Source organism: Herpailurus yagouaroundi, unplaced genomic scaffold (assembly GCF_014898765.1).
Source record: "Herpailurus yagouaroundi ecotype Mexico unplaced genomic scaffold, PumYag 100, whole genome shotgun sequence".
NCBI classification, from domain to species: domain Eukaryota; kingdom Metazoa; phylum Chordata; class Mammalia; order Carnivora; family Felidae; genus Herpailurus; species Herpailurus yagouaroundi.
This window is the reverse complement of record NW_024412391.1, coordinates 64,217,769-64,243,867: the sequence shown is the minus strand read 5'-3', so window position 1 is coordinate 64,243,867 and position 26,099 is coordinate 64,217,769. Positions and strand designations below refer to the sequence as shown.

General features: G+C 35.1%; 1 protein-coding gene across 2 annotated transcripts in view; it reads left to right on the top strand.

Moving 5' to 3' along the window:
- Positions 1-26,099, top strand: part of VPS50 (VPS50 subunit of EARP/GARPII complex) — a 134,217-nt gene that overhangs the window by 89,634 nt on the left and 18,484 nt on the right. For both annotated transcript variants that reach the window (XM_040472672.1, XM_040472671.1), the window contains 5 exons: positions 1,679-1,855; positions 5,237-5,355; positions 7,489-7,595; positions 17,631-17,752; positions 25,235-25,315. In XM_040472672.1, coding sequence (XP_040328606.1) covers positions 1,679-1,855; positions 5,237-5,355; positions 7,489-7,595; positions 17,631-17,752; positions 25,235-25,315 — 606 coding nt within the window. The remainder of the gene's footprint in view (positions 1-1,678; positions 1,856-5,236; positions 5,356-7,488; positions 7,596-17,630; positions 17,753-25,234; positions 25,316-26,099) is intronic.

The window sequence follows — 26,099 nt, the reverse complement described above, 5'->3', positions numbered from 1 at the left end:
AGATTTTGCCTATAGTTAAAAGTACTGTTATTATGCACTTAAAGTTTTCTTAAGACAGTAGTTCTAGGGGTGTCTGGCTGGCTCAGTTGGTGAAGTATGCAACTCTTGATTTCAGAGTTGTGGGTTCAAATCCCATGTTGGGTGTGGAGATTAATACTTAAAATCTTTAAAAAAAAAAGAGTAGAGGTAATGTTAAGGGTTCTAACAACTATTTTAAAAAGTAGTCACTTTAAAAACTATTCACAACTGAGATCGTGTTCACTTGACACATGTACTATAGATTTGGTTTAAAAAATCATCTCAGGGGCGCCTGGGTGGCTCAGTCGGTTAAGCGTCCGACTTCTGCTCAGGTCACGATCTCGCGGTATGTGATTTCGAGCCCCGCTTCGGGCTCTGTGCTGACTGCTCAGAGCCTGGAGCCTGTTTCAGATTCTGTGTCTCCCTCTCTCTCTGACCCTCTCCCGTTCATGCTCTGTCTCTCTCTGTCTCAAAAATAAATACATTAAAAAAAAAATTAAAAAAATAAAAATAAAAAATCATCTCATTAATTTAGCGTCTTCCCTTGTTTAGAATGATAAAAATAATAGCATTGTTTTTAAGCATTATTATGATTTTGATTTAATGTGTAGTTGCAATTTAAAAAGAAAATAAACACGTCATTTGAAATTTAACAAGCCTATGTAACTTTTAAGAATATTATCTTTGAATATGAAAAATGTGAAATTTAGTATTAATATTAAAAAGATTAAAAACATTACCAAATTGCAAAATTACAAAATTTTTGTGAAAAATCATCATATCAAGAGTTTTGGAATTCAAATAAACTTTAAAGATTATTCCATCTTTTCCACTAATAAGCAATGTGATCTTGAACTCAGCACTGAATGCCTCTGGACTACCTTAGTTTCCTCTTATGAGAAATGCATGATTTGTGCTGGGTGCTACAACTCTTTAGCATTAGCATTGTGGTTCTCTTACTGTAGATTGACTCTCTCATTTTAGGTGAGGAAATTGAGGCACAGAGAAGCCAGGTGACATTCCCAACATATGTAAGAAGTTAATGGAATATAATTGATTAATGGCAAGCTTTAGGTCTAGAAGATGTTATCATTTGACCTCAGTATGTGTGTTTGTGTTATCTGCTTCTAGATATATGAAGAAAAATAAATGCAAGTTTATAGAATGAAAGTTTTTAAGTTCTTCACTGCAATATAACAAAGAAAGATTTTGATGTATTTTTGTAGAATATCTTAAATGGTGTAAACATACAAGTATACAAGATGTCTGACCTAACAATTTTTATTGTGGCCTTTTTATTGATTAAAACCATATTCTGCTAGGTCTTTGCTCATATGTGAAATTTTTTAGAATTATTCAAATTCAAGTTGTTTTCAAAAACTTTCTGTGCAGTTCCATAAAGTAAGCCAAAAGTAGCTTGATTTAGGTAATGCTTCTTAAAGTGATATCAGCAACTGAGTTGTCTTTAGAGAAAACTTTGAGCATATATTTTTAAGTTTGTGTTTTCAGACGACTTTGAAGATTAAAAAGTGAATAACCTGAAGAATCAGGTTTAATTTTTTTTCCTCTGACTCTGCATGTACATTGATGGAATATATTATGTACTTGAATTTTATTGTTGTTGCTAAAAGATATCTGACTCATTTTTTTTAATGTCTAGGAATTTAAATTCATGGAACAGTCTCGTTCCCCATCAGTTTCACCTAGTAAGCAGCCAGCCTCAACTTCTTCAAAAACAGTGACCTTGTTTGAGCAGTACTGTAGTGATGGGAATCCATTTGAAATTCAGGCCAACCATAAAGATGAAGAAACAGAAGATGTCCTGGCTTCTAATGGGGTATGTAGTGTTTTTAAAACCTACTGTGGAATGTAAGTGAGATTTTCTTATTGAAAAGTGTTCTCTACCCAAGGAGCAAGGTGATTGGCTAGACCCATTTATCCATTCACCACCCATCTTCCTACCTATATGCTTATATACCTGCGATAACACTTGTACAGTAATGGCTTTATAGTATGCTCTGTTGAAAATGTCCTTTTGAAGAATACATTTTGCCTTTATGTTTATTTTGTGCTCTTCTTAGATTTCTGTATGTTCTTACTAGATTACTGAATCAGGTAGGGGTAGTTTCTTCACTGCATATTTATGTGATTTGTTGGATAGATGGATGAGGGAATAGATCATCTGCACTTACTTCTCATCCTCTCTCTTGGGCACCTGAATCATTTTGTCCATGTTCCTTTATTTGAGAGAGTAATGTCTTGCTTGGTTACCTGGCCGGGATGTTTAGAAGTACACTGTTTTAACACTTTGAATAGCTCAAAAAACATAATATAAACCAGAGTTTGTGTGAGTTAATGGAAAGGATTTGAAGGCAGTTGGAATGAATATCACCTTTATTATTTATTAGATGTGTGTTCCTTGGCAACTTACTTTAACTTTGTGATCCTCCGTTTCCCTATATTTACAGTGAGGGAATGCTTACTTCACAGTTACCTGTGTTTATACAGTTTTTAATTTGGATGGGTTCTTCTGATCTTCGTCACTTCCAGACGGACCCTGTATGATTTTTATTTTAGATTTAATGAAGCCGAAGTGAAACTGTTCAGATTTGACAAAAATCTGTTGAAATTGTGTGTGTATTTTAGTTTTGGCATTTTTATTTTTTGTTTAGTGAAGATATAATTTAAAAAAACATTGCCATGAAAGTATACCATTTGTTATGTTTTATCATAAAGTAGAAATTATTTCATAGGAAGCTGTACTTACATTTGTAATTTAGTGATTCTGGGTGACACTTTGCCTCTATAAAGCAGACTAAACTGAGAGGAATTAAAAGTCTTTTCAACATTTTGAAATAATATATCCACCTGTACTGATGATTTGCTAATTGAATCGCGCATAGCACTTGATTCTCATTATTCGTGTCAATTGTGTTCTATAAAGTCCCTCTGAACGCTGAATTAGTAAATACAGAACCATTGTTCCTAGGTGAAATGCGGGATTCAGTTCCTGTGAGCCTTTGGTCACATTTTCATCAACCGATCAATGTATAACCTTGTTTTATGTATGTTTTTGCTTAAAGACATCTAAGTTAATATAAAGTGTTGGTCTATTAACGTTGAACTCACAGCCAGCAGCACTATAATTCCTGCCTGAACGAAGCTTATCTAACACATGTATTTTTACTGTAAGATATACTACAGTCTTGTGCTCAGGAGCACTAGACAAAACTTTAGTCCTACACTTAGGAGCCATTCTAAACAGTGAAATCACCAGCAAAAAGCACAGATATTTTTTAAATGTGGCACTAAATAGACAGTGAAATGGACATTGTTTAAGTAAGAGAGATGAAGGGATGCCTGGGTGGCTCAGTCGGTTGATCATCTGACTCCTGATTTCGTCTCAAGCCATGATCCCAGAGTCATGGGATTGAGCCCCGCATTGGACGCCATGCTGAACATGGAGCCTGCTTAGAATTCTCTCTCTCTCTCTCTCTCTCTCTCTCTCCCTCCCTCCCTCCCTCTCCCTCTCCCTCTCCCTCTCCCTCTCTCTCTCACCCTCTGGTCCCTCTCCCCTGCTCATGCTCTCTCTCTCTCTCACTCTCTCTCTCAAGTAAATTTAAAGGGATGCCTAGATGGCTCAATCGGTTGAGTGTCCGACTTCGGCTCAGCTCATGATCTCACGGTTCATAAGTTCGAACCCTGTGTCTGGCTCTGTGCTGACAGCTCAGAGCCTGGAGCCTGCTTTGAATTCTGTCTCCCTCTCTCTCTGCCCCTCCCCTGCTCACACTCTGTCTCAAAAATGAACATTTAAAATTTTTTTAAATAAATTTTAAAATAAAATAAATACAATTTCTAAAAAAAAGGAAGTAAGATAGATGAGGCAAAAAGGTAGAGCGTTACCTTGTTTGCCTTCAGCTAGGAATGTGCATTTTGGGTAACTCAAAAGTTTCTGCATACTCTATGCATATCCATGGTTGACAGTGAAGGTGTCGTGAATGTTGGGGTTACAAATAAAGTTTAGCAAGTAGGGAAGTTTGCAAACACAGAATCCTTAAAAATGAGGATCTCTTGTACTGTGGAATTATGAAGCTCTGTTGTTATAACCAGAATGTCCTGGTGTGTGTGAATTACCTTTCTGAATGTTATCACGATCACATTGTATACAAGTGGGTAAGAATGCCTATAGAATTCTTGTTTGCTGTTATTAATATGTGATCTAATCTTTCTAGGTACCACATAAGTTCTTGAGAGTTAAGGTCAAGATCTTACTATGGCCTGTTCCACTGCTTTAGACTTTCAAAAAAATGTGTTGAATTAGGGGACCAATTTCTTTCCATGTTGTCTTTATACTGGTCTCCTCAACTGGAATATGGGGATAAAACTTTGTCATAGAATTGTTTTGAAGATTCAGTGAGAAAATTCATGAAAACACTTAGCACTTAACACTGAAGAAATGTTAGCCATTATTTAATCATACTAACTTAAAATATTAAGCGATAATGCTATTGCTGCAACTGCTTTCTTTCCTGAGTCTGGACTCCACTGTCCTCTCCCATGCTGGCACTGGGCCATGGTGCCATAAAGATGATGAAAAGGTTAGATAGGCACCCTTCCTCTCAAGAGGAAATCCACCATTTTTGCCCTTGCTCTCATTAGTCCCATGGTGCTAAGCATAATTTTCTAAGCCACCCTTGGAATTAAATCTCCTCATAATAAATTAGAACATTAGCATGTGTGTTGTTAAGAGTTTATTACGCTGAATTAACACTTCCAGAGTGCCAGAATTGTACACTCAACCTCTTTATAATGAATTAGCAAAATGGAAGTATCATGAAACGACTTGGAGGAAGAGACGAGATTTTTTGTTTTTAGTCAAATGTACACTCTTTTCCTCTCCTGAGAGTTATCAGGATTCTTGTTTTTGTTTGTTTGTTTTCCTTATGTGGAGATTTGATTTTTTAGGAGACATTTAGAAACTTTTGTAGGTATAATGTTTGTATCTTATTTTCCTTTTTTTCTTTTGAGCTGGTTAAGGTAGATGATGGAGAAAATGGAAATGATTACTATGATTCTTGATGGCAAAATTAAAAATGAATTACTAAGAACTTTCTTCCATAAACTACTTCTTAAAAATTGGATACTTTTGTTGTGTTGAAAGATTCCAAGAAAGGTTGGCTGTTCATACCCATTGTTGAATATACTGTGTTTTCTTCAGTATGAATCTGATGAACAAGAAAAAAGTGCCTATCAGGAGTATGACAGTGACAGTGATGTTCCTGAGGAGCTAAAACGAGATTATGTGGATGAACAGACAGGTGATGCACCTGTGAAAAGGTAATTGTTCTTAGATTGTATGCTTTTCTATGTTGTGCTTTTAAATACAGTATTTCCTTTAAGGGTTAAGAAAAAACAAAAATTAAAAATTTCTGTAGGTTATGATGTCATGTGACGAGTTGATATGTTTTTAAATGACTCCTGCAAGGTTAAAAAAATAGTTTTTATTTTTTTATATTGGGCATAATCAAAGGGCTCTTAATTTAGAGAGCAGTGGTTTTGCAGAAAAACAAACTTTTGATTTATAAAATCAGAGCTGTCTTTGGAGGCAGTTCCTGCTTCACATAAGTTAAAAAAACCTCAAGGAGGAAGGGCACCTGGGTAGCTCAGTCGGTTAAACATCTGACTTTGGCTCAGGTCATGATGCCGTGGTTTGTGAGTTTGAGCCCCGCTTTGGGCTCTGTGCTGACAGCTCAGAGCTTGGAGCCTGCTTCAGATTCTGTGTCTCCCTCTCTCTCTGCCCCTCCCCCGCTCATGCTCGCTCACGCGCACGTGCTCTCTCTCTCTCTCTCTCAAAAATAAATGAACATTAAAAAAAAGGGAAAAAACCTCAAGGAGGAAAGTAGTCATTTGTTCTGTATGTGGAGTTTCTGCCTCAATCTAGTAAATGCAGAGAGTCTCCACTCATTTTTCTGATGTCAATTACATTTACAAATATATTTGGGCCTTCTGTTAAGGTTCCTTCATTGTTTTGTTTCTATGATGAACTGTCCTGTTCAAAAACTATGATAATTACATAAGAATTTTTTGTCACCTTCTCCCACTTAAATGGGCTGATTCTTAGATGTGAGTGAGTTAATTTCATGACTGAGCATCAGACATTTAGTGCTGCAAATATACTTTATTCTTAATGATAGATTTAAGTACATTCTGCCCTACTTTTTACCCCCAAAGTACCTAGTTAGTACCTATTTAATTTGAAACCCTAATCAATATAATTTCTCTCCTCAAAAATGATCTACTTGTGTGGTAATGGATATTTTAATGTCAAAAATTGTTTCCATTTTTTTTCACATATATATGATGTTTAAATATCTCCCATCTATGATCTGTTATGAACCAAGTAGAACTGTGTTGTTGAACTTCTTCACTGGATATTTCGGGTATATTTTGGCTAAAAGGAAAGTTCTAATTGAAATGAACATGTAAGATAGTGTCTGCCAGTATATGTGTGTATATACTTGCATTTTTTTGTAGGGTTATGTAGTTACCCACCTAACTTACCACTAAGAAGTATGAATAATGTGAACTACAACCTGCATTCAATCAATTACTATCGATTCCAACCTCAAAGTGTCTCTAGAATTTATCAAAATGTCTTGTATTTCACTGATATCATCAAAATTCATGCAAAAGTCATCTCTGTGCCAGATCATTGGATCAGCCGTCTTACCTTGGCTACCTGTGTCTAGTTTTACCCCCTCCCAATCCATTCTTGGATACAAATGTAGATTTTTTTTTTTCTTAATCTAAAAATTTGATCATGTCATTTTTCTGCTTAAGATTTGTATTCAGGTTAAGATTCATACTCTTTAGATGTGATTGCCTTCAGTGACCTGGCCTTTACCTTTCTTCTTATCACTTTTCCCTCAGCCCACGCATTCTCCATGCTGGCATTGCGAACTCTTTATGCTTCTCTGAGCACACTCTCTTCTTTTACCTCTGTGTCCCCCTTTTTTCCTGTACTTATCACATAAGTTCTACTTTTTCTTTGAACCTAGTGTCATACCTAACCCCAGACTCTGTCATTATACCTTATGTTTTAGATATTAGGTTTAGATTCTATGTTTTCATATTTATAAGTCTGAAATCAGGATGTTTGGTACATTTGATACAGAATATCCCTGAAACATCTATTTTTTAAAGTAACATAGCTTTTTTTAAAGTTGTTAATTAATGTCTTTGAATCAAAGAAATAGAGTATAGTACTTTAGTTCTCTGTTTATGGATTCCTCTTCTTCTCTAGACTGTAAACTTTCTAAGGACAGGAGATAATCTTTATATCCCTACCTGATACATGGTAACATTTTTCATAACTAATTAGGAATGGAGGATAGATCCTAATCTCAATAACTTACTGATTTACTAGTTGACAACTCTAATTGCAACTCTGTTTTGTTTTTCCATATTAAGCGTTTCTAGGGAAACTTTAAAAAGCAGGAAGAAATCAGATTACAGTCTAAATAAAGTGAATGCACCCATCTTAACAAATACAACACTGAATGTAATAAGACTTGTTGGTAAGTAGCTACACCTTTTTAAAAAAACATTGTTAGTTAAATTAGTCTACTTTTGTTACTTTTATTGGGGTTTTCATTGTACACTCCAATGCTTACCACAAGGAAGGTTTTAAGACTGTTAGAGGTCAATGCTTTCTCATCATAATTGTTTCAAATAGTATAATACTAATATTAATGTCAGTTTTTCTTTTTGAGTTAACTACTTGGTATTTGTGTCTTCTACTTTTTCTAAAATATTCCAGTTATTTGGTATGTAATGAAAAATTCTCTATGTGAATTAGGGGTGTGTGTAGGATGATGATAGTACCCATTTCACATTTACACTATGTCATGCTTAGTTCATTGATCTTCACAATCTTCCTGTCAGACAGGCAGAGTGGATAGTGATTCTCTGGCATTTTCAGACATAAGAGCTACATGTTCACACCATAGAAAGAGTTATTCTTATTACAGATAAGACCTTTATTGATGATTTTGTAGAAAGCAAATAATGTGAAGAAATGCCATTTAAAATATTTAGGTTTGAAGATGATGTGGAATTTTTAACATTCAAAATTTCAACATTTTATATGCCATCCTAACCTTTATGTCTCACAAGTAAGTCTGTACGTTTGGCATATAAGTTATAGAGATGTCTTCTCAAATTAATTAAGTCATCTATACCAGTCAGGAATTTTAATGGTGTTCTAGAACAACAACAACAAAAAAAAAAAACCTCTGTATTCTATATGGAGATGATAATATCCTGCTGCCTAGTTTGATTACTCTTGACTCTGATAAAATAGTCTGTATTCTTGAAGATAATTTCTAAATTTCATTAGTGAATAGGGCAAAGTAGACAAAATGTTTCTTAGAAGTCCCATTTCCTTTAGGAAAAATAGTGGAAAAGTAATAATGAATTGAGAGGAAAAGAAAAATTTGTATATTTTTATGACACACCAAAAAATGACCAGATTCTAAAGTGTTTTTTTGGCTGATTATTGCCAGGGAAATTAGCCTTTCTTCTTTATCCAAGAGAGCTAACTGAACATAGCATTATGAGTTCCTGTCTAGAATTTATAGAACCAGAACTGGAAGGGTTCTGAGAGGTCATCTGGTATAAATTCCTATAAAACTAGGATTTCTTTCTTTAATGCCCCTAATTTGTGGTGGTCACCTAGCTTTTGTTTCATGTCTCACAGTGAGTGACTATATGTCTTATTTTTGCAAGACTACTCATTCAACTATTAGACTGATTTAATTGGTAGAAATCTCTTCCTTGTGATAAATCAATTTCTTTTTCTCTGTAATTTTATCTGTTGGTCTTAGTTACGCCTTTAAAAGTAAAAAGAGTAAGTCTATACTTGTTTCTCCTATTCTTCCCTGTGATCACTTTTCAGGTCTGGGTGGTAGTTATACTGTCCTTCCTTTCTGTATGCTCCACCAGTTCTTTCTTTAGGGTCAGTGTGCTCATTTCCCTTATGTGGTTCCCACTGACAAATATTCCAAAATCCTTGTCATCCTCCTCAGCTTTCTGGACTCACTGTAGTTTCTGGTGTCTGAACACACTGCTTGAGAGATGTAGTTTAATGAAGTCATCTTTTGCCTGGTTGTGTTGAAGGAACAAATCACCCTAACACATCAGTAGCTTTCAGCCACAAAAGTTTACATGATGTGTATTGGCTCCTGATCACCTTTGATCTGTTTCATGTGTCATTCTGAGATTCACGCTGAAAGAATAGTACCAATTTGGAACATGGGGAAAAGAGCAGGAGTCAGTCCATGTTATGACCCTTAAGGCTTCCACCCTGATGTGGCACACTGACTTCCTGTGACATATGTCACTGGCCATGGTAAGTCAGGCTTGACTATTGGAGAGAGAGGTACACTTGCGCCCAGGAAGGCACTACAGGTTAAGATTTGTATTCAGGTTAAGATTCATACTCTTTAGAGTATGAATACTCTCCTACAGTAGAGGAGGATGCATAATCTTCTTACAGGGAAGGGGAGTGGGTTGGGATAAATGGGGAAAATAATACAATCAGTCCCATTTAGTGATAGTTTATATTTTTAACCTCACCTAGTTCAAAAAGAACTAGAGGTTACCAACTACTTTTACTCTAAAAGACATATATTTAGTAGAACTAAATCAAATATAAGGCTGAAACAAAATTGAGGAGGGGGGCAAATCATGTTTCATTCAGTTTAATGCAGACAACAGATGCAAATCTTCACTTCTTAGCAGACATAAGGAAATGAAAAAACTGCATTCTGCTATTCTCATTATGTAAGAAATGGATAGAAATGTGCTATTGGTGCTAAATTCAGAAGTCAGTAACAACAAATTCTTATAGAAGGATTACTGATTGACATAGTGGACATTGTTTTCTAATAGTGGATTTAAGAAATGGGGGAAAAGTTGTGTTCTAACGGGCTTTTGGTATGTCAACCCTATAAAGCAGACAGTCCTGAATAAAACCTTACTCAGTGAAGAGAATCTGACGATTGTAATTGCAGCCTTCACCACCACCAGATCTTTTACTAGAATTTCAATTAGTAAACAATGCCTAGTATGCTATTTTAACTCTCACATCTTCCCATTTAATGCTGGGATTAGGTGCTTCCATTATTCCCTCCCGTAGATTTTTATGCCTACCGCTTTCTCTCCCTGGGATGTCTTTATCTTCAGTTTGTACATATTCATAAAATACAACTTTAAGAGAACCACTCACTAAGGGGTCTCCAACCAGTAAATGCTATAGAGGTGCTTGAAGATAATAAACCCGCAAAGGTAATGTCTCTTCTTACAAAGCCAGAAGTACAGTTGTGTAAATAAGGTTGATTAATTTTGGGTGCCTGGGAAGATGAAGGAACTAATTATTCAATAGTTGGGAGGCACATTTTAGAACATTAAAGGCATATTCAAAATGTCCTTTTCAAGTAGTATTTATTTGGCAGGTAATTAGGAGAGATTAAACAAAAAAGTGTTAATGGGGTTTCCCAGCCCTAGGTGGTACCTAAATCTGTTAGAAAAGCCCAGGGAGCCTTTCACAAGTGCAGAGAACTAATCAGAATGCTTGCTTGAGTAAAGAGAAAATTCTGTCAACCTGACAATTTCTTGCAGAGGTAGAGAAATTTTAAGGAATGTGTCTCATCACTGAGATAGGCTTCCTATTCAAGATTTTCTTCTCCTGGAGGCAGCTCTCACTTGAGCAGGTATGATAGGTTTGAGAGGGGCAGAAGTCAGGTTGCCAAAATCCATGCTTATCAACACTACAGACCTTAGGATAAAATTATTTATTACATTACTTTAGCAGCTGAAAATCATAACACACCAGCACGTCATGTATCCAGACTTAACATGAAACCAGAATAAAGTTATCTCAGAAACTTTAATATTTTGATATGTAATGTTTAAGGAAAAAAATATGTCATTATTTAATTTAGATTACATTCCAATATTTTTGTTTCTCTACAAGATACTTACATTTTGTTATTTATATGAAATACTTTTAAACAGTTTTAAAACACTTTCAGAGCTGATAGCTCTATATACAACATGATATTTTGAGAGGATGACCCAAGAAGTGTCATCCTTCAGCAAAATGTGCAAGAAAATCATATAGGAGATTTGGGAGGCTGAAATAGAATATTCAAAAAACAGAATAAAAATAAATAACAATGAAATGATAGAATAAAAGCTGGTAGTTAAAGACTTAGGTAATAGACTGTGGTCTTCAGTTCATTGTTCAATGTGTTTTTCTAAATTTTATGAGCTGAACTAACTTTGCCTTTCCTTTATCGCTCATTTATAGCATTTCCAGCTTGCCTTTATGTGCTATTTATATCCATTAATGGTGTTTCAACTTAGTGCGCTGTGATAAGAATAGCTAACATCCTTCCAGCTCAGATTCTGTTCTTGCTCCTCCCCATCAATTTGTCAGCCCCTACAGATGAGAACGGTCAGAGTCATCTTTGCAGCATATAGAGCATTCAGCCAGTGCTTTTGTAGGTGCCCAGTATACTGAACTGACAAACCTTGATTTTTAAAATCTTGAATATTGGAGCAACACTTTCTCCTCCTCTTTTGTCTTAATCAACAGTGGAGGAACACACACACACAGCACCTTCTCTGTACCCTTGAATTTGTTCCTCTGTGTAAAAGTGTGGCTCTCTAAATGAATTTCCCTACGCCAGCTTTCATGTGGTAATTGCTCTGTTATTTATGTGAAATATTTTAAAATATTCGTTCTCTGTGCTGATGAGCTGGGTAAGGCAGGCCCACTGTTCCTCTTGGTTGTATAGTTCTCCTCCATCTTGTTCCTTGGTTGGTTTCTTTGCCAGTCCCTCCGTGTCTCCTCTCCATGAGTATGCAGGACCCACAGTCTAGATTTTAGGATGATAATGTAAACGATGCTCTTTCTTTTGCGTTTCCTCATGAGGTTAGGTTTCTTTTCTTTGTTTCTTTTTTTTTTTTTTTCATGTGTATTTATTTTTGAGAGAGAGAGAGAGAGAGAAAGAGCGTGAGGAGGGAAGTGCATAAAGATTGGGAGACACAGAATCCGAAGCAGGCTTCAGGCTTTGAGCTGTCAGCACAGAGCTCCATACAGGGCTCGAACCCACGAACTCTGAGATCATGACCTGAGCTGGTCAGTTGCTTAACCAGCTGAACCACCCAGGCGCCCCTAAGTTTCTTTACCTAGCACTCTGTACTTGCCCCTTCCTGCATTCGTCATAACTATAATTATTTTAAAATGATAGCAGTAGCTAAGATTTCTTGCTCCCTTGTTATAGGCCACGTAAACACTTTACACACATTTTCTCATGAATTCTTTACAATACCCCTTTTATACACCAAATAATTAAAGCCCAGAGGTAAATAACTTGCCTAATGTCACATAGCTGCTAACTAGTAGAGCCCAGATTGTCTGTTCCTAGAGCCAGTAAGTTCTTTTCATGCTTCACAACTGGTAAAGGAAATCAGGAATGTTGATTCTTACACCTGGACAAAGTTCACAGAGGTTATAATATAGACTGGAAACAGGAATAAGAACTTCTTGCAGGTGATCATTTGGGAAGAGATGCTTTTCTTAGTCATCTTGAGGCAGGAGGGAAGGGAGGCTAGGGAGACAAGTTGACCAAAGTATAGCCATTTTGATTTTAGACTGACCCTTAACCTAAAAGTCAGCAGCAGGTCATAAAAAGAGTCACAAGATCAGACTCATGGAAAACCATAAGCCTCACTCTCTCCAGCAGTAAAAAGCTACACAGGCTGGACTTTCTTAAAATTGCTTCCTGTGGGTAATTCCATAACCCTAAAACAATGGAAAAACTGCCCAATGTGAATGATAAAACCTAAGTTAAAGACTAAACCCCTCCCTATATGGTTAGCTAATTTAAATAAAACTTATAAAACCTTTCCTTAGAGGCAAAGGAGGGGGGCGGGGTCCTCTTTCTCACCTGGGAGGAGAGACTGCTACTTTGTGAAGTAGTTCCTTGCTTACTTTTATATTTAATAAATCCTTGTCCCTTCCTCTAAGTGGCTTGCTCTTGAATTCTTTCTCTCACAAAGCCAGGAACCCTCCTCACATGGGGCCTGAGGTCCTCCCTCCTGAGGCATCGGCCAGTCCTGCATCCATCTGGGCTGTGTATTAAGTAACCTTCCTCCATGTTTCCAAAGCATGCTGTTGTGCACTCCACTCGCATGTCCTCTGTAGGGAGTTCTAGAAGGGAAGGAAGAGAAGGTGGAGTGCATCTGAACCACATCTCCATTCACTGACCGACCACATTTTTTAAACGAGGCCGGCTAACTTCAGAGCCTTGCTTTTACCCTTTTATTAAGGTAGTATTCTCACTGTAAGGCAGTAAATAGTAAAGAAGAGATTGTGAGGAAACAGCAGTCTCCTACCCCAGGCCTCCCTACCACCAGCCTGGAGGCAATTTCTTGGTCTGTTTTTGTTTGTCTTCTAGTTGTAATTTCCCAGGAAAGAGTAATGAGAGGTAAATGTTTTGAATTCTTGTCATTTTGAATGTCTTTATTCTGCCCTTTCACGGAATGACAATTCAGCTGTGCATAATAGAATTACAGATTAAGAATTATTTTTCCTCAGAAAGTTGAAACCTGTAGTGTTCTGCTCATTTTACTGTAGTTGAGTTTCTTTTCTCTCTCTTCTTTCTCTCTCTCTCTCTCTCTGAAAGCTTTTAGTATTTTTTTTTCCTTGATGTTTCAGAACGCTCTGGTGATGTGTTTAGGTGTGAGTTATTTTTCATTAAGTGTGTTGGGTAGTTCGTGACCCTTTTCAGTCTGAAAGTTCTTATGCTCCTCAGCTGTGACTAATGCTACTATTTATTTGATGATTTCCACTTCCCCATTTTCTCTACCCTCTCTTTCTTTGATTTCTCATTGCTAAGTGTTGGTCTTTTAGATTGGCCCCTTTATGTCTCCTATATTTTCTCGATCTTCTAGAAGACTTCCATTTTTCCATTTTTTTCTTTCATTTTTAATTTTAAAATCACTTTTAAATTCTTTAAGAGCCCTTGTGTATTCTCTTTCCCCCCACCCCCCATATTCTTCTGTTATAAGGTTTATGTAATTATTACATTTCTTTAGCTTGACTTACTGTTTTCTCTGGGATCAGCATTTCTTTTTACTTTTACTCTCTGGGACTGGTGATTTTTGATGACCTCTTCAAATCCAAATAGAAGGCCTGCATAGCTGCTGTGGGTGTCCCTTGCTGAGTAATGAGAGCTATGCTCTTCCTGCCCTTTTCTCCTCAGTAGGGATCCTGACTGGGAACTTCCTATAGAACCGGGCAAGGCTGGGTGGATTTACTAGCAATCTTTACTTTATGGGGACAGATCCCCCAATTTTTAGAATTAGGTAGATTTTAATCTGTGGTGCCAACATGCACACTAGAAGCCTTTGCCTTTCTAATTTATTATTTTTTTAAATTTTGCTCAGTTTTTTTGTTTGGTTTGTTCATGTCATTTATTTACTTCTTTTTGAGAGAAACCCTAAGAGTTTTTGTTTTCTTTTGTTTTTGTCCGTGGGAATATTCTGGTAGCCTGTACTCTATTGTTGGTGAGGAATAGTGATAGAGGAAGACATGCTGAATGGTAATTTAAGGGTAATGGACCCTTAATGAATCCATCCTTTCTCAGCTCTATTTCTGGCTCCTGCCCTCTTGCACTGCCCACCAAGTCTAAGCAGTCACCATCCTACAGAATAGCTTTTATCTCCTTCGTGGTCGTCTTGTGGTTTATGGATTTCTTTGTATTATTCCGTCAAACTCTCCTGTCTCTTATGTGTCATCCAGACAGGGGTTGGGACACTATAACATGCAGGTCAAGTGAGTTAGGCTGCCTGTTTTTGTAAATAAAGTTTTATTGGAATACACCCATGCTCATTTGTTTACATATTGTCTATGGCTGTTTTTGTGCTACAAAGGCAGAGTTGAGTAGTTGAAACAGAGACCAGCAGAGCTGAGTAGTTGCAACATAGACTGTATGGCATGCAAAGCCTAAAACTATGTACTCTTTGGTCCTTTATCACAAAGGTTTACCAATTTAGAAATTGGCTTGGTGTAGAAATTTTTCGAGATTTCTCATTTTCTGGTGATCATACCTACTCGCCTTTCCCTCCTCATCCCTTTCTCTTCATAGATACAGGCTTAAACTACTGTAAAATTCTTTTAATTCAGTAATTCTGAGAAGGTACACAGGCCTCCTCCAGCCTCCAAAAGCCTACTGTGCCCTCATGAACTGGAACAGAGCTCTTATTCTTATTCTTATTCTTATTCTTATTCTTATTCTTATTCTTATTCTTATTCTTATTCTTATTCTTATGTTTTAATATGCTGGCAGCCTGCATATCGATGGCCGCCTCCCTCATCTGACCATTTAAGGTATGAGAGCAGGGACTCTAACACCTTGTGTCTTAACACAAAGCCAAGGACATAATAAGCCTTCAGAAATTGTTTGTTGAATGAATTGAATGAATGAATATAAATATATTTAAACATTTTTTTGAGAGTGGTGGGTTTTTATCTAGTTTTTTTTCTTTTGAATGCAACATTTAAAATAGCTTTACCTGGGGCGCCTGGGTGGCGCAGTCGTTAAGCGTCCGACTTCAGCCAGGTCACGATCTCGCGGTCCGGGAGTTCGAGCCCCGCGTCAGGCTCTGGGCTGATGGCTCAGAGCCTGGAGCCTGTTTACGATTCTGTGTCTCCCTCTCTCTCTGCCCCTCCCCCGTTCATGCCCTGTCTCTCTCTGTCCCAAAAATAAATAAACGTTGAAAAAAAATTTTTTTTAAAAATAGCTTTACCTATTAATAATTCATTTATATATTCTTCCTTAAGATTAATTATATAAACAATGGTTAATCTTACTAGTAATGGAGAGGAGCTTTGTGTTCTGGATATATATTAACCCAGATATTTGCATTCTACCTCATTTTACTTATCATCTCTTATTATCTCTCTCTCTAATTGATATCTCAAAACAGATATGAATTAAAACATGATATTTTAAAATTGTTTTCAATGTCACATTTTTTGTGTAAATAGTTGCAGTTTAAAACCTACATGTTTGTAATTGATGAAATACCTGCATAGTGATCCAGAAAGTTCTAGGAGCATAATTTTCCATTGTGATTTTTTTAAAAAATATTTTTCCATTGTGATTTTTTTAAAAAAGTCTGTGTGAAATAATTACAAATCATGATTCTAAAACAAAAGACTTACAAATAAGAATAAGAATAGAATCTGAGTTAAATGGTTTTTACTTTTTGGTGTGTGTGTGTGTGTGTGTGTGTGTGTGTGTGTGTGTGTGTGTGTGTGTGTTTCTTTTCCTGACCATCTGAGTATTGTTTAGAATCATTTCGTATGTAAATTAAAGCAGCTGTACTGAGTTCTTAAATAGTAAAGAAATGGTTTCCATAGTAGATATTTCCATTAGAGTAAATTTTTTTCTACTGCAGTTAATGTGTTTTCTCTTGAGTCATGGTGTCTTCAATAGTACCAATTTAAAATTTATAGCAGTTACATTAAGTAGAGTGAGCACCTGAATTATTTGCTCATTTGGAAATTAAGCAAATGGCCTGTTTTAACATCTTCTGCAGAAGAGCATTTTTTAATAGATGTGCTTCTTTCCCTATTATTCCCCATAAAAAAGAAACACAATTAGGGACTTGTTATTATTTATTACTTGATTCAGCCCATCTCCCGTGCACCCTTCAAATACATTAACAAGTTTATAAATGTAGAGATTTGAGGTTTTATTTTTTTCATTTTACTTTTTTTTGAGATTTGGGTTTTTAAATATTTTTTTCTGTAACTGTGTCATATGTTTAGGGAGAAGAGAACATAATATTGGCATCTCCCAAAGGAAGGAACGAATAGGACATTTTTTTGGCACTTTGAGAGTGTTGAGCTCTTGAGTGATGTAGTGATAAAGAAATGTTCTTGGCCTCTGACACAAGATTTCACAGGGCTAGGGTTCAAGGGAATAGGATGTGCCTTCTATGTGTCCTTTTTCTTCTTGCTTTTTTACTTTTGCTCTGTGTATATAAGCTTGTGAAAAAGGAAAAGCTTTTTTTCAAGTACATTGTCTTTGGTATTATTATCCCTAAACATTTTTGAAGAAATTATTTTATTTAATTTATTAAAAAATTTTTTTAAATTTATTTTATTTTATTGGAAGAAATTATTTCAAATGGAATCCAAGAATGTGGAACTATAGTGTGTGCTGTGTTATTTATAAAAGAGTAGAGATGTTCCATGAATATTTGACAAACAGTAAAATATATTAGTATAAAAATATTTTTGTAGGTATTATTTATGTCAGTGCTCTCCAGTAGTACTTTCCAAGATGCTGTAACTGTTCTGTATCTGTGCTGTCCAGTACAATAACCACTAGCCACAAATGACTATTGAGTACTTGAAAATGGCTAATGGGACTAGGAATGTAATATTTCATTAAAAAATACATTTGCTATAGTGTCTCTATAATGATAGACTTAACAGATTTTAATTTTTTTCTAATTTTGATTTTTTTCAGGTAAATATATGCAGATGATGAACATTCTTAAGCCAATTGCCTTTGATGTTATCCATTTCATGTCTCAGCTATTTGATTATTACTTGTATGCAATATATACCTTTTTTGGTCGAAATGATTCAGTAAGTCACCTTTGGTGGGAAAGTCTGTTTCTTTAAAAATTCATTTATTTTTAAAATGTAAAAGTTTTCATTCTCTTTGTATGAAATATACAAATAATATTATTTTTAAAATTATCCATCGAAAATCTAACAGAATTTTTGATGTCACCTTTTTGTCTGCTTAATTACCTTATTTATATATTAATCTTAAGCTCTGATATGATACACATATTTTATGTTATTCAAATTTTGGCAGAAAAAGTGCAGCATCTGTTTTTAACCTTGATGCATTTTGGCAATGAAAAATGTGTGGGTTGCCTTGTTTAAATATGGCTCAGTGTGTAATTACTACATAGTAAATGAGACATTTTTAATATTGGCTTACAAATCTTAGCAGGCACTCCTACAGTCAGAAGATAATGGCAAGCATTTATTAAAATAATTGAAAACCTTTGAACTGAACCTTCTGTCTGCCACAGAATCATTTCCTGTACCTCCTTTTTGTGTTTCCACAAGCTCTTATTGCATTTGTCTTTTTCTACTCCTAAAGAAAACAACATGGTATTAGACAGGTACCTTATATGATATTTGGTAATTATTATGTGGTTCACCTAGATAGTCAATAGATTTCTGTGTAAAAGTATACTGCTGGGCCCTATGAATATATCATAATACTAACTTTTCATATATTTTGTATCTTTTTAAAAACATGTGAATTTATCTTTTAATATGGGATCTGAATTTCCTATGTTCTTAATTGTCTAATATATTTTTTAGAAAGAATACCAATAATCACAGAGAGATTATTGCTACAGAATTTGTTGCTATTAAATATTAATTCTTTGAATTTGGAAACTCAATACATAAATATTAAAGAAGAAAGACATTCTGGGGTTTTAGCTAATTGTCAGAATCTTTCAGTCTTCTAGATGAGCCTTACTGTGTCTCCTGGGCCAAACCTGCAGACCAGCAGCACTATCCAAGAGAAGTTTAAAGTAATGGAAATGCTCTAAATTTGTACTCATATGGTAGTCACTAGCCACATGTGACCTTTGAGCACTTGAAATGTAATTAGTATGACTGAGGAACTGAATTTTTAATTGTATTTAATTTTAGCTAATTTATTGCTAAATATAAATAGCCACAGGTAGCTAGTGACTATCATATTGGGTAGAACAGTTCTGGACCACATTATTGATAAGATGTGTTAATATAGGGTCCTTTGGAAACTTTTGGGAACTAATACTTTTGGACATGACTTTCTAGCTGATTATAATACTGATTAAATACTGGCACAGATTTGTTTACAGTAGGGTTCACTAGGACCTGAGAAAGTTAGCAAAGTATAGTTAGGTATTTATTATAAAATATGCTGCATATGTTATTTAAAATATAGTATGTTTTAAAGAACACATTAACCTTATAACTTGTATTAAAAGCATTTTCAATCCTGTAAGACTCAGTAACAGACATTTCACTGTATTCAGGTAATTAGCTGTCAGTGATAAGCATTTCTATCTTTAACCTGGGTGTCTACCCATATATCATATTAGAAACATTTTGTATTATATGAACCTATACAAAATGTGCATATGAGTGAATATGTCTGAATGAATATAGCATTTACTCTGCCTCTTACTTGTACTTTTTAAGAAAGACTTCTTTTGTTAGAGTATGCTTAGTAATACTAGCTTTATTCGACCATGTCAATATTGAAAACAGCACATCTTAAAATAGAATATAATTTAGATTCTGCTGGTTTTGATTCTGCAAAAATGAAGGAAACAGTGTTTAAAGCAAAACAAAGACAATCTATAAAGGGTTTTACAAATTTGTAAAAAGAAACACTTCATCCTTCTACCCATATTTTACTTAGCTTAATTTTACATACATTTAAAGTTTTTTTTTGTTTTTGTTTTTGTTTTTTACCTTGCAAGATTATATTCGTCTTAATTAGCTACTTTAAATTCCTTTTGGAACAAGACAATCTAAATAAATAGCATAAATAAGCATATGCAAGTATATAAGATTGAAGAGGTAAACTTTTAATTTCCTAAGAAAATAAGCTTTTAAGTCTTTTAGAAATCCTAGAAATTTCAGTATTCAAATATGTATGTATGTATGTATATGTGTGTATACATATACTCCAAGTTGCCCTGTTAGCTATTGAGTCTTATGTGGTAGGAGGGGAGGGGTAATTAGATAATGGGTAGAATAGGAAGAGCACAGTGGTACATAGTTGCTCCTACTTTTCTCCCAGAGAAGAAAGATACTTGTATGAGTGAATTCAGATGGATGCTGCATATGGAAGAATCTGTTTCCCAGGGTTTCTAGAAAGTCATTGGCTGGAAGGCCATAGTGTATGCAGCAGGCTAAGGGATTCTTCCTCTTTAAACTAACTCCTCCAGAAGCTCTTGCTCTTCATTGAACTGTTTATAGCCTACAACACCATACTGTATTATATATCTAATCCATTTGGTTCTATTATAATAATGTTACTTGTAGTGTTGCTTTATCTTGCCTTGCCCCAGCCTTCCATTGGTCACCTCTTGAGTTATGTTTTCTGTGGTTTTTCCTGTTCATAGCCTCTCATGAAGACCATTCTGTAGCTTACCTTAACAAAGTAGCACATAGTGGATTCTTAGGACACATGGATTGATGTCCTAATTATTTCTTATCCAAGTTAATCTGATGAGTGTTGTTACTTGAAAACAGTTTGTGAGCATCATTTAAAGTTACCTTTCATTAATGAAACTTCTTTAATAGAGTGTCTGTGATTCAGTTTTTAATTTTTTTATGAACAAATTAACTTCCACTTCTGGATATGTAGGACTACATTCTAACGGGATGATACTGCCTGTAGAAAACAATTACAAAACCTGAATGTTATACAAAAGACAACTATCTGAAGATACTGGAGAATGAACGAAGCATATAGACTCTGGGTGGGGGAGTTCATGCTAGTGTGTAGATTGGGGAAAGGGGAGGTGTAAAAAAATAAATTCCATCTCCATGGCCTTTGAGCCTGGGATTAAGTACAGTTCACTCAGCACAAAGGTAGAGGCAAGCATAGGAAAACTTTGTCTTTATGGATTGGGGAACCAGAAAATTGAAGCCAGGAAATTGAGAACAATGAAAATAGTAGGGGGGAAGTTCAGAAGAAAAAGGGCCAGGGAGGGGATTCCCAAGCTTTTTTACCTCCATCTTTGATGAACCCATAACCATGTTCATATGAAACAGATTAACTACAGCCAAAGAAAAAAGATCTGAACAGAGAGTGAAGCTGTTGCATAAGAGACAGTTTGTAGTACAAGCTCAGCCAAGAAAATTACATAATGCAAACAAAGGAAACAGTACCCAGTGGAAAAAAATAACAGAATCCAAAATCTCCAGAATTAAATTGATGATGCAGTCTAACTTCACCCAACATACATAGAAGTAAAAAAAGCAGGGTACATTCTTAAGTAAAATGAAAGTCAATTTAGTTTGATCCCTTAAGATGTTGGAACTAAGGGATAATATTTTAAGTGGACTATTAGAACTATCTTGAATAAAGTAGAAAGATGTTTTAAATGTATGAACATCTCAGTAGAGAAGTAGGAAGTTCTAGTAGAAACAGTAATAAAAAGTCAAAGGGAAATCCTAGAACTGAAAAATGCAATTTCAGCAATTAAAAAAAATTACTGAATGTACTTTACAGCAAAATGGACATGATAGAGGAAAGAATATGTAAAACTTGAAGATAAATTGGAAGATTGGAAAACAAAATGACCAAAGCCTTAGGGACATGTTAAGTCAAATGATCAAACATACATGTAATTGGAATACCAGATGGAGACAAGAGAGATAGAATGAGGTACAAAAAATGTTTGAGGAAACTTTGACCAAAAATTTGCAGATACAAGTTACTAAATGAACAGCAAGCAGAATAAGAACAAAGGAACATACAGCAGGGTACCTCATGGTGAAGCAGTCTCTGAAAATGACAATAGACTTATTACATAAAGGGACCAATGATCTGAATCAGCTGACTTCTCATGAGAAATTGTGGAGGCTGTAGGAGAGAGTAGTAGATCTTTAAGGTACTGAAAGAGAGGAAAAGAATGTCCATTCAGAATTTTATATCTAGCAAAAACACCATATCAAGAATGAATGTGAAATTAAGTTGTTTTTAGATAAAAAGAAAAAAAAAAACCCTAAGAATTTGTCACCAACAGACATGTAATACTGAAATGCTGAATGAATTTTTTTCAGGCTAAAGGAAAATGATACCAGAAAACTTAGATCCTGAGGAAAGAATAAAGAGCATTGGTTATGGAAACTACTTGGGGAAATGCAAAACATTATTTTTTTCTTTTTCCTTTTAATTTCTTTATAAACCATATATCTGTTTAAAAGTGAAATCATAACATTATTTTCTAGAGTTCATAATATATGTAAATATATTACATGTAACAACTACCACAAGATACGTGGGGGGATATGGATCTATAAGATGGCAAGATTTCTGTATATTATGTTAAACAGTAAATGGATTGTGTAATATAAGAATATATATTATAATTCACAGGACAATGGAAAATAATATTGCAGATTAACTCTTTACCAAAAGGAAAATTAAATTAGAATTCCTTTTTTTAAAAAACTGTTTTTTAATGTTTATTTATTTTTGAGAGAGAGAAACAGAGCACGAGTGGGGGAGGGGCAGAGAGAGAGGGAGACAGAGAATCTAAAGCAGGTTCCAGGCTTCGAAGTGTCAGCACAGAGATCGATGTGGGGCTCGAACTCACAAACTGTGAGATCATGACCTGAGCCGAAGTTGGACGCTTAACTGACTGAGCCACCACCAGTCACCCCTTCTTTTTTCTTTTTTAAGTTTTTATTTATTTATTTTGAGAAAGAGAGAGCAAGCGCAGGGGAAGGGCAGAGAGAGAGAGGGAGAGAGAATCCCAAGGAGGCTCTGTACTATTAGCTCAGAGTCTGCATGGGACTTGAACTCACAAACCGTGAGACTGTGACCTGAGCCGAAACCAAGAGTCGGACACTTAACCAACTAAGCCACCCAGGCACCCCTTAAACTAGAATTCTAAAATATAAAATTCATATAATCAGAAGAGACAGGAAAGGAGGAACCAAGGAACAAAAAAAGATATAACATATAATGAATGGTAGATTTAGACCCGATCAATAATCACGTTAAATGTTAATGGACTAAACACTCAAAAGGTAGAGATTGTCAGAATGGATTAAAACAAAACAAAAGAAACACTTTAAATGTAAAAAATACACAAAGTGAGGATATATATATGCATGTGTGTGTGTATAATGTGTGTGTGTGTGTGTGTGTGTGTGTGTATCTAGAGAGAGAGAGAGAGACCATTAAGTATATTCTAATCAAGTTAAAAGATTGAAATCATACAGAATATGTTCTCTGATGACAATGTAATTAAATTAGAAACCAATAACCATAAGATAACTAGGAAAAAAATCTAAGCATTTGGAGATTAACACACTTCTAAATAAAGGTTGGCTTAAAGAAAAAAATCACGAGAAGTTAGAAAATACTTAAAAGTGAATAATAGTGAAAGCACAACATATCAAGCTGTGCAATACAGCTAAATCAGTACTTAAGGGAAGTATCTAGTTTTAAATGCCTGTAATAGAAAAGAAGAAAGACTCAAGTAATGATAAGCTTCCACCTTAAGAAAGTAGAAAAAAAAGCATAAATTATGCACTGTGTCTTTTCTTACAAGGGCACCAAACCTCTCATGAGGGCCCCACTCTCATGACCTCATCTAACCCTAATTACCTCTCTCATCTCCAGATAGTATCTCATTAGAGGTTAGAGCTTTACCATATGAATTCTGAGGGGACAACAAACATTCAGACCATAAATGGAATAACTAGAATTTACATACATTGCTTGTAGAAATGAAGAATAATACAGCCACTAGAAAACAGTATGGCAGTACCTTATAAAGCTAAAACTATGCTTATTATATGAATCAGAAATTCCACTGGTAGATATTTACCCAAAAGAATAGAAAATATATGTCTTCTCAAGGATATATATGTGAATGTTCATAGTGACATTATTCAAACTGAAACCCAAATGTGCGTCACCTGGTGAATAAGTAAACACACTGTGATATATCCATATTTTGGAACACTATTAAGCAATAAAAGAGCATGAATTACTAATAGGCTTATAACATGGATGAATTTCAAAAGCATGCTAAAGACAAGAAAGTCAAACACAAAAGACTACACATGTATGATTCTATTTATACAAAATTTTTAAAAAGGCAAAACTGTAGTGATAGATCAGAGGGTAAGATTGGAGAGAGGAAATCAAGTGCAAAGGGCATAAGGGCATTTTTCAAGGTGAGGAAAATTCTATCTCTTGATTGTGGTATTAGTATAAGACTATACAACTACCAAAATTCATCAAACTATACTTGCGATGGCTGAATTTGACTATATAAAAATAATACTCTAGTGAAAAAGAGGGAAAATGAAATAATAAAGTTTATAAAATGTAGTGAAAGTAAAATGTATTTTGAAATTACCACACAAAATGAGTTCATGTTTTCATGTTTTACTGTACCATGCCATCACACAACTATTTTAGCTTTAGGATTTCTGTCACATGTTGTGTAAGTAATTACTTGTTTTCATCCTATCTCAGATACGTAAGGATGAGGAACAATATGTTGTGTATGTGTATGTATGTGTGTGTATGTATACACAAACATATATATAAATGAATTAGTGAGATGATATATTTTATAGTTTACTATTAATACTTTAAAATTTTTGGCTCATACAGAACATTTTAACATCTTTCTAGAGGTCTATATATATCTATGATTACCTCTAAATTAAATTTATATTCATCAATTGAATCATCACCCAAGGACGCAACTACCTGGCTTTTCATGATTTAACAGTCAACTGTCTCTTCTCATTTATGTTCTTGGGGTATTTATATGTGCTTTGACCCTGATGTAGTAAAGCGAATTCTATACTGTGAAATGTTTACTGAGGCTAATAAAAAGTTTTCTTCATTTTTGAATGAGGATTTGGGCTGTCTCTAATTTGTGTTAGAAAAATAAATTTAAAACAGTCTACATTATTATGCTTATACATAAGTATGATGCAGTACACTATCTTTAAGTATCAGAAATCATAAGTTTTATAGCTAAAAATAATAACTTATGGGAAAAAAGATACTGGTGAGCTCTCTCCTAATTAGTTTATGAGATTGACAGATGCTAGTGTGACCTGTAAATGCAAATGTGTGAAATAGTTCTCTTGTTCCCTTAAGGGCTAAGGTTTGACTTGATGTTTTGAAATTTTTAAATGTAGTTTGGAGACCTTCCGAAGACTAAGTATCTGAATGAAAACTCAATGGATACTTAACTTGAGTTAATATGAAGGTATAACATATGAAAGATTATCTCCGAAGTGATGCTAGCATATGCCTTTCTCTTTCTTTTTCAGCTGGAATCAACAGGACTAGGCCTTAGTAGTAGTAGACTAAGAACAACTCTTAACAGAATACAAGAAAGCCTTATCGATATGGTGAGTAATCGTTTGTAATTAATTCTTTGGGTTTATATTAAATAAAAATTAACCATCCAATCAACTACATATAAATGTGTGTCTCTATATATATTGAGTGCCTGAGTCCTCAGTATTGCTCTACATGCTTGTAGGAAGTAAATAGAGGTTTCTTATAGTCTGATTGGAGAGAGAAAACTGATCCTCATGAAAGAGTATAATATTGGCTATATATCCAGTACAGGTCCAAAGGGAGGAAAGTTTTATGTGGAAACTTGACTTCAGAGAATGGCTAAAGGAAGAAGTGAGAGTTGTTCTAGTCTTTGAAGAGCAGGCAAGGGGTTAGTGGGAAAAAAGAAAGAGTGGCATTCCAATTAAGGTTCAGAAGCTGAGAACGGGCCTCCAGGTGGGAGCAAGCCTGGCCCAAAGTTTGGCCATCTTTGTGATCGGGATACTGATATATACTGAAGAGTTGTGTTGCAGGGAGTATTTAGAGCCACTTGAAATTCAAGGAGGAGGCTTGGGTGTAGTTGGCTATGCAGTATGGGGTCTGGATTCTTGACTGTTGGGTCACTTGATGTAATGCGTATCTTAAGAAAATAGATTAGGCAGCAATACAGGGCTGAGCATTTGTAGTGTTTAAAGTAACCTCGGCATTTAAAATAACAATTTTTTTTTTTCTTGTGATGGGTCACTGTAGCCAGAGATTTTTGTTGTTCGCCACATTTCTCTGCATCTACATTAATCTCAGGATCCTCTGATTTTTCTTTATTTCTTCACCTACCCAAACAAGTAGTCATTTTCC